At 47.4% G+C, this 10,149-nt stretch overlaps 1 protein-coding gene across 1 annotated transcript in view; it reads left to right on the top strand.

Annotated features, from left to right (window-relative positions):
* The window catches only part of LOC311310932 (ribonuclease H2 subunit A-like), a gene marked incomplete at both ends in the record, with an annotated part of 2,813 nt that extends 2,607 nt beyond the window's left edge, over positions 1-206 (top strand). The window contains one exon of the mRNA XM_084440529.1: positions 102-206. Within this exon, the coding sequence (XP_084296655.1) occupies positions 102-206 (105 nt within the window). The remainder of the gene's footprint in view (positions 1-101) is intronic.
* Positions 207-10,149: the final 9,943 nt, after the last annotated feature.

Raw genomic sequence — 10,149 nt, 5'->3', positions numbered from 1 at the left:
AAATGTAAACTCGGTGCGGATGATTCAGTGTTTGTGTGTGTGGAATAAAAGGCGTGTGGAGAGCGTTTAGAGGCGTCTGAGGTGTCGTCCTCCCCCTCCAGGTGGCCAGGGACCACGCCGTCAAGGGCTGGACCTTCTCAGAAGACCTGGGACAGGTAGACACAGAGTACGGCTCGGGCTATCCCAATGGTCAGTACTCTCACACACACACACACACACACACACACACACACGCGCTGTCAGACCAGGAAGCACAGGAACACAACTACTATGAAGAACCAGGATGCGTCTGTTTCGCACCACTGCCCTGTGCTGAACAGGCAAAAGCAGATTGTATTGTACAGTATCACTTTATTTTTTGTGAGATTTAAAAATATATATATTTTCCAACACAAGCAAACAAAAATTACATATACATACAAACATACACACACACACACACAAAAACATACACTCAACCTCCCTCCCCTTCCCAACAGTAACCCTCAACCCACCCCTCCAAAATCACAAAATGTCATAATATCCCCTGACTCAATGACAACACTCACAGCTCTACTGCTGCTTCAGTGCCCGTATGCATGGCTTCCAGAAATAAAGACCCCGACAAGATGTTTCCCCTGCTAGCTCCATGCATTTGAGCCAGTGACATGTTGGCCAAATCCACTGTTGTGGACACCCAGTGCTAAGGTGGCAAGGTTGGCTTCCATCTCCGGGCTATCAGAGAGCCAAGCGCTGACCGACATCGCTACTGTACCTCATGGTCAGTTTTTGAGCCTGGTGGAATCATTTGGTAATAGGGGCTTCAGGAGAACGACAAGGAACTACAACCCCCAGAACTACTGACATCCTCCTAGCAACCATTCTCCAAAATAATGAGAGCCCAGCATCCCAGACCATGGATGAAGGTATACAGTGTCTCTTTAATGTAACTGTACAATACAGTATCCTTAAAAAAAAGTAATCTAATCTGGAATAAAGAACAATGATTTATTATTGATTTACGTATTTATTGATTTATTGATATATGTGGATGAGGGTTTGGAGGGGCAGTATAAGGGTGTGCCGAGGGTTGAATGGATTGGAAGGGTGGGGGGGGTCTGGTTGGAGGGGTTGAATGGATTGGAAGGGTGGCAAGGGTCTGGTTGGAGGGGTTGGATGGATATTGTTTGAGGGGGGGGGGGGGTTGCTGGTGCTGCTGTCGGCCCTCCTCAGTCATCCTTTGGGATGCTTGAGGAGCAGGTCATGATCTTCCGAAGAATTTACGAATCCCCTTCTTTTTTTTCTTCATCATCGTAGCCTCCTCAAGAACCTTCTCAATGGCCTTGGTGGCTGCAGTGAGCTCCTCAATGGCCTCCTCAATGGCCTTGGTGGCTGCAGTGAGCTCCTCAATGGCCTCCTCAATGGCCTTAGGGGCTTCAGTGGCCTCTTCGATGGCCTTGGGGGCAGCAGTGGCCTCCTCAATGGCCTTGGGGGCCACAGTGGCTTCCTCGAGGACCTCCTCAATGGCCTTGGTGTTCTCAGTGCCCTTGATGGACTCCTTGATAGGTTCCTCTGGGGTCTTAGCGGCGTGCTCCTCAATGACCGTGAGCGTGGTGAGCTCCTCGGTGGCCTCGGTGGGCCCTCCAGCTTCACACTCCTTCTCCTGGTTCACCTCAGGCTTCGGGCATTTGAGGCCGTATTTATGGACGAGGTAAACGTCAACACTGCAATCCATGGCCACGGGGTTCTCCAGGCTCTTGCTGCCTGGAGTCAAATGCTCATCGAGGTCCACGAAGCGGTCCGACGACATCCAGACGTCTTGCTTCCTGATCCAGAGGTCCAGGTGGAACGCCCTGTGGAAGATCCCCATGCGGCTGACCCTGCGGCCGTACTGCCGGCACATGGACTCGGCCAGGGACTCGGGCAGCGGCTTGGCGAACAGCGCCCTCTCCATCTCTGCGTCCGCCACGCTGGGCTGGCCGGGGCTCCTCCTCCTGGGCAAGGACACCATCATCCAGACGGGGTCTCTCATCTTGAGGATCTGGTCGATGATGAGACCCGCCATGACGGCCACCACCGCCGGGTCCTTCACCGTGGCGGATTTGCCGCACACCTCTTCCAGGACGCTGTGCAGGCTCAGCAGAGTGAGTGTCACGTGGTAGCCGGGCGTGGGCAGGTTGTCACTGATAATGATCCCGGGGATCTTGCTAAGAGACTCGTGGATGATCACGCTCATCCTGATGCAAAGTACGGCCAGATCAACCTTCGTCCGGTCGACGTCACACTCCTTCAGAGGGTTCACCCGGAGGACTAGTTTGACGATGATGTCGTCGATGAACGGACCGCTGATGAGGTACTGAAGCGGGATCCGAACTTTTCCCAGCATCCTCTCCTGGGCGGCGGCCTCCGCTGGCGAGAAGCCGTCCGGGACCTGCTTTGCGACGCTGAGAGCGGCGAGGTGGACGACGTAGCTGTCGAGGCAGAGCGACCTCTTGGCCACCGCCTTCCGGAGCACCTGCTTCGATCCGGCCACCAGCTCCAGCTTGCTCGCGAGGCTCTTAGCGACCACGGAGGCGTCGCGGAATCTCAAAAAGACATTGGCAACGTCCTCGTCCTCGGTGAGCTTGACCCAGGTGAAGGCCTCCAGGAGTTTCACGACTTTCTCTAACAGAAGATTGATGTCCCTGTTGCCGAAGACCTTGTAGTTTATAAGGATTAGAGTTTGTATCAGGATCCTCTTAATGGTGGCGTATTGCACCACCACAGGCTTGCTCTTCCTGGGGGCTTTACATATGAAAGCTGAGGCCGGTTCACTCTGTTCCTGGCCATTCGCGAGTTCCTCCTGGGGCTTTTTCTGCAAGACAGGTTAAATGATGACAAAACAGTGAGAGGGGATGATATTTTATATATCTTTATATTTTGTGAGATGATATTAGATAGTGTTTCAAGTTACCTCCTGCAAGTTAGAACCGCTTGAAGGAGAGGCCTCATCCATGGATTGGCTATCCATAGGGGCTCTTTTTAAAACTCTGTTGAGACAGAACTGCAAGAAACACTAGAATTACTTGAACGTCTTCTAATATAAATGGCAAACTTTAAATCAAAAGAAATTCACATTATTCAAAAATGAATCAACTTACTTCAACGTGAAGAATTGAATATACAGGTTGCTGAATAATCGTACAGTATACTGATGAAAGGTTGTCCGTTGATGTGAAATGAACTCTGAAACAATTTTCAACTCTTATACTCAATTTATAAGAATTATGACAGAATGTGGCCATTGTGATGTCATTCATTATTATGCGCACGGAAATCTGATGGTGCGTGTGCTGTTGTCATAACATCGTGCATTTTTATAAACAGCCCAGTGGCTATTTATTATGAACTTCAGTTAATTCATAATAAGCCATGGCCCCTGTATAAATACACATTTCAACGTAGGGTAAATAAAGACGGTGCAGAAACATATCTCCTAAATAACGGACTCGTAATATTACCATTTTAGCCTATCAAATGTGATGCTGCAGCCTACGTTTACGTGCAGCTTATGTGGGGACACGAATGAACAAACATTTCTAACATAGTGGGCGTGTGGGCTTGTTAACTATTGCAGCATAGCATTATTGATTAGATCTTTGAAAAGTCATCTTCCGAGTTGCATTCACAAAATGTTATTGGTGCGCTTCTTGTATTACTATTAGAACTACATTTCCTATTAGAACTACATTTCCTATTAGAACTACATTTCCCATGAAAGACCGTAGGGCATTCGTTTACGTCAGAGATAGGGCGCCAAATCTGAGCAAGTGTCAACAACCATCCAGAACCCACGGGATAAAACGGACTCTTTTCAGCTTTTTATGTCCGCTAGCAATTCTGTTATGAAACAGATCAATAGCTAGCTAAGTAAATGGCCACAGCTAAGTGTAACCCGGTAGCCTACATGACGCAAAGTAGACTAGTGCATGTCGAGCTGAGCTAGCTAGCGTTAAAGATCCAGCTAGCTAGCTAACATTGGTCGCAGATGTCCTATACCTAACTTTATGTGTTATGGTAGCGATGGGTGGCTATCTTGGAGCTCGTGTGTGTGTGTGTGTGTGTGTGTGTGTGTGTGTGTGTGTGTGTGTGTGTGTGTGTGTGTGAGAGAGAGAGAGAGAAAGTGGTGTGTAATTGTGAGTATGAGGCAGACAGACAAGGGACACAGTGATTGTAGTCATTGTGTGCGTTACGTTGATCTGTCATGAACAAGACTGACCGTGTAACATGTTGCTGCGGTAGCTATGACAGTTGTCACTGACTCAGAAGATGTGTTGTTCTTGTTTGTGTTGTTCTTGTTTGTGTTTACACTAGTGTCTCAGAATTAGCCGCAAAACAGCTAACATTACAGGAATCATCGTAATGTTTGTTGCAGATTGCTCTTCCAACCCCTGTGTTTGTTAATCCATCACAACAAAACTGTGATAGCCAGTTATCTTACAAGCTCACTAAGGACACAACTACATATAGTAGAAGCTTCCACAGCATAATGGTAGATGTTGGTGGCTAAAGCAGTTAGCTAACGTTACAATGATGATTCCTGTAACGTTAGGTATTTTGTTACTGTGAAGTTTTAAAATGAAGCAGTCCAATGATCATAGGGTCGGCGGTTCGAATCCCGGCTCCTCCTGTCCACATGTTGAAGCGTCCTTGGGCAAAGACACTGAACCCCAAATTGCTCCCAATGAGCAGGCTAGCATCTCGCATGACAGCTTCCGCCATTGGTGTGTGAATGTGTGTCTGAATGGGTGAATGAGAGGCCTTCATTGTAAAGCGCTTTGGATAATGCTTTGGCTGTGATTCTTTACAAGCAATTCTCCAGAATGGTCAAGTCATGCCTGCATAGGCTACTGCCCTAACCAACACTGGATTGCTGTTTTTGGTCACTGTTGCTGTTGGTTTGATGGATTTTTTGTTGGTGAAAAATGAAAAACTTCTATTATTCTAACAACTGCCAACTTTAGAATGTTGGTTGGTGGTTGCCGTTGGTTAGGGCACCTTTAGCTGCAGCCAGTGCTGAGCGGATGGTCATCGTCTTGCAATCATTCTATCGAGATAATCCCCATGCCACTGGAAATACCTTCCTAAGAGGATTGTATACAAGGTTCTGATTGGCTCCCAGTGATCCTACAGGAAGCGATAATACCAAAGCGGAACCTGTAACCATCACAACTTCACCCCAGCCACATAAACAGCACTGGTGTTCCGCGTGGTAGGCTACAGCCCCTTCTAAATAGTGCCACTACGTTTGATAAAGGAGCAGGCCAAGGCAGCTCCCCTGTGGAACACCGCAGTTTAAATCTACTGTTTGATAGAGTGCCATTAAAATAGCATCTCTGTGACCTGGATGACAGGTAGCTCCGTTTTCACATACAGTACATGAAAGAGATGTAGAGTTGTAGCCAGTTGTAAGACAGGTGAGGTGGCAATTCTGTCAATAACACTATTCTTGATCAAGGACTGATGATGACATCACAAGATAAGGGCACCACGTTTGTAATGGTCAAATTGTGCTAGGAGGTCAGACTTGATCCTATATGGTAGACCTACCGTAATTGGTTTGGTTAAGTGGCTTGATTTGTCCCCTGAACCTAAGCCTGTGAACTATGCCCCACATGTCATGTGATGCAAGGGTTTGACATTCAAACATGCACAGACAATCTGTAGCTAGTGTAGTCATTTCTGGACCCGTAGGAACTCTACAATGAAAGAGGTTGAAACGACTTTAATATGAAACTATTTCCGGACCCCACTCCTGGCCTTCGGCGGAACGCCACACAGGTGAGTAGCACAACTGCAAGCCAACGTCTACGTGTCTGCTGATTAGCCTAATTTATGAATTTGTCATCACACAAACACGCATTCTTGCCACTTTCTACATCTGTCAACATTCTACCGGGCTCGTGTTGTAGAACCCTGCAGCGTCTGATTCCCGTCTGCAGAACGAGAGGCGCAGGTCTATGTTTTATCTCTCAGGGCTCGGGGTGTGTGAGAGACACCTGGGGCCTCATTTATCAAAGAGCGTGTAAATTCTGGTGTAAAAGAGGGCGTACGACGAAAACGCGGAAAATGCACAATGTAGCGTACGACGAGAATATTTACACGCTTTTCGGATCTATCAAAAATGTCGTATGCCCTTTTCTGCACGAGAAATCCGAGACCGGCGGAGAATAGAGTGTACGCGCACGCGCCCCGTGTTCCGCCCCCTCCACGCCCTAATCCAACCATATATGGTCAAAACTATGACGGCACAACGGGGATACCCCGGAAGGAACCGACATAATATAGCGTGGAGCAAAGGCAAGACAATTACGTTTATGGAAAAACGCGGAAAGAAGAGAAAGTTTTCGGAGACGGAGGTGCATGTGCTTGTTGGTGAGGTCCACGCGAGGAAAGAAAATCATCTTCGGAAGGTAAGCTATTTGTACGAGCCTACATTTGTCTGATCGCTCCTACAGTTTAGGTAGTCTAGTACTGTATTTCGTGCATCCTGTATGTGGCGTAGGCTACACGGACATGCTGTATTATGTGGCAGTGAGGAAAGCAAACATTCCACACATTCTGTGGTAGGCTATGATCGATTCAGGACCAAAAACAGGGAACGATAACACAGATGACCACTTCATAATGTTAGACCACATTATTAAGACTCTCATCTAAATCACCCGGTAAATCACACTTAAGCATTTATTTGGCTGCCAACAGAAAAACATATCAATTGAATATGGCTACACAATAAAATGTTTAATGCATAATCAAGTTAACAGACAAACTCAAAGAAAATGACTGAAATTGTTTCTCCAGACTCTGACGTGGGGTGGGACTCAGAGGAGGGGGAGTCTGCAGTGGTCCTTGACCTGACGGTCGTGCCCCCGCCGGTTGCAGCCTCTACATCCAGTGCCACGACCTCCAGTGCCTCCACCTCCAGCGCACCGGCCTCCACCTCCAGTGCCATCTCCAGCGCCTCCGTCTCCACCGCCCACGCCTCCACCTCCGGCTGCCAGCGTCCCTGCCTCAAGGGTCCCTGAGGGCTGGGCTTCCTATCAGACGCTGTGCTGGAGGCTCATGACCCTAGAGGCCCAGAGGGAAATGACAGAAGGGATTGGGGCAGTTGTGGGGCAGTTGTTCAGCAGTTGGTGGAGGTCACCACACTACACCACCAGAGCCAACAGGACATCCTCACTGCACTTCATTCCCTCACACATGCTGTCACGGACCTCACACAGTCACTCACTACCACACTCACGGACCTCACACATTCACTCACAAACGCACTCACACACCTCACACAGTCACCCACCAACAGACAATAAAATGGTAGAAATGTGAACCTTACTTGTTTGTGTCTTCATAGCTGGCGCATGACCTCAGTGTGGGCCCTTTGGCCCCGCTGGTAAACCTCATGACGGGGAGGGGGCTGAGGGCTTGGGTCCTCATTTTGTGGTGGGGTCTTGACTGGTTCTCATTCTTATCAGCTTTGAATATACATCTTGGCAAACATAACAGAATGATGTACAAGGAGGGGACAGATACCTAGTGAAAGTACTATTGGTTGCTAGTAAAAATACAATAATGAGGGCTTGGTATAAGGTGGAACCCCCAACCAAGGAGCAGTGGTGGGTGTTGTGGAGGAGATTTATGAGATTTATTTATGCATTGAGGATGCAGGAAGGAAGGTTTGAAGGGAGATGGGAAAAATGGATGGATTATAGAAGGAAGTGTGATGATACCACTAATATTACAATTGTCATATTTGAGTAAGAAAAAAAAGCTGCATGGATGGAAGTACCCATAAGCTGTTATTGTAAGTTTTTATGTTTTATTGTATTGTCGTTGTATGGATGGAAAATGCTAATAAAGATGAAAGTAAATAAGACAAAGAATATGTATCTTGGCTATGCATACACCAACAAGCCAGCCGTCACGCGCAGCGCCTGCCTCCAGTCTCGCCCCTACCCTGCTGTGCGCCAGGGTGAATGAGTCGTGTGTGGAGCCAGGCCACCGTGCCACTACACTTGTGATGAGCATGTCGGCGTCACATATGATTTGGGTATTTATAGTGTGCACATTTTTGCGATTCACATAGACGTATTCATTCAATGATGGTGCCCTTGTGTGGATGCAGTCGCCATCGCCGTCACCTCTTTGGAGTTCTATCGAGTAGCGCCGGATTCATTTAGGCTCGCATTACGCACAGGAGGACTGTCATTTATATGCTTACCAAAGAGCAAACAGGTCCACATGATCACATATTAATGACAATCTAATTGGTCAATTATTGCCGTTTGATGGAGTGCCTGCATTAGGTGTGCGCATAGGTTAAGTTTGGGGAACAAATCCATATCGAACCATGAATGAGCCGGTTAGAGGACACGTCTAATCTTGCATTGCGATATATGTTTGTGCTGAATTGGCCTAGTAGCCTACATGATTGTGCGTTCATGAACTGTCGCTCTTATTCTCTCCGTCAAACATAGTAATTCACCGACGCACCACCTGCGTCGCCAGTTCCCCCTGTGTTCAAAGAGGGCGTAGAACACCGTGTAAATCGGTACGCCAACTGGAGAGGTGTCCTACAAAAGCGCGGAGAAAGGCGACTAAATTTTCGCCCTTACGGCTTGATAAATCGCAATGTGGGGGGGGCAAATGGCGTACGCCTGAACTCGCGAAAAAGACCGTGTAAAAGAAGGCGTACCTCAATGATAAATGAGGCCCCTGAGCTCTGCCCTGATAATAACACGCTCTGTTAGAACATGCCGGAGGGCTTGTGCGGCGCGTGTTGTCACGACCTGCCATGGAGGCGTACATTACTGGCCATGTCGCTTCTTATCTCCCCGTTCTCCGATAGCCTGTTTACCTGGTCAAAACCGCTGTCGGTGATGCACTGTATTGAATTGTGACGGATAAACATGATTGTTGTGATGATGTGTGTGACCACAGACAACCGGAAGCAGTTCCTATCCCCTTAAACCTTTCAGAGTGGTTAATATATATAGGATTTAATTCCATTTCCAGACCTTTGTCACGTATGGAGTATGTTGATTTCACCTGCATGTGCTCAAAGTTAGCTTGTGTCAAAAGCCCATGGCCAGCACAACAATAGAAAACACTTTATTTAAATGTCACTCTTGCAAGCACACATTTTACACTTCTTTCAAGTCACTTCCAAACAAACAACTTTTGTGTTTAATTGTAAAAAAAAAGAAAGAAAAAAGAAATCCATTCTACGGACACAGCAGCGGTGCATTACTACTCTGCTATTGAAGAGATATGGCCTACTAAATAAATTAAATATTGTTGCCATTCAGTCGCACATTGCGAGGACAAGAGCACGCGTGGACACTGAACAAACCTAATACGACTATACATGAGTCACAATGTCTGGGAAATGAATGAATAATCATTCATGTGGTGTCACCAGCAGTCTATATTGTACACAGAATAATTTGATATTTGCTGCACCCTTCAGGCTTTGAGCGAGATAACAGCATCTCCATCATAGAGCCGTTCTCAAAGGTCCAAATGCAACATTCATACATTCATGGAGCAGACTGCATAACCAAGCCAGTATGATTAGTAAGTAAGTAGGCCTACGGTACATTTGATTTATATAGCACCTTCACGACTGGGGTCACAAAGTGCTTCACAAAACATCAATAAATATAAACAATGGCAAACAACACAAAGAACAAGGACAAAGAAACGAAAAACGCAGGAGGCTAGACAAAGGCTAATCTGATAAGATGAGTCTAGCTGAGTTTTAAAAGAGTCAACAGATGCCACAGAACTTAGGTCCGATGGAAGGGCGTTCCACAGCCTAGGAGCCACGACTTTGAAGGCACAGTCACCTTTAGTCTTGAGCTGGGGACAACTAACAGGCCCTGGTCAGGGGACCCGAGAGACCTGCTTGTGATGTAGGGATGGAGCAGGTCACAGATGTACGCAGGTGCCAGACCATGCAGAGCTCTAAAAGTGATGACAACTACCTTAAAGTGGATCCTACGAGTGATGGGGAGCCAGTGTGAGGAGGCTAGGATGGGAGTGATGTGACAGGACTTTCTGGACCTGGTCAGCAGCCTTGCAGCAGCGTTTTGGACCATTTGTAGACGGTCCAGAGATGCCTTGTTGAGG

Source organism: Borostomias antarcticus (assembly GCF_949987555.1).
Source record: "Borostomias antarcticus genome assembly, chromosome: 7".
NCBI classification, from domain to species: Eukaryota; Metazoa; Chordata; class Actinopteri; order Stomiiformes; family Stomiidae; genus Borostomias; species Borostomias antarcticus.
The sequence above is the reverse complement of the archived record's forward strand: the minus strand, read 5'-3'. Positions and strand labels throughout refer to the sequence as shown.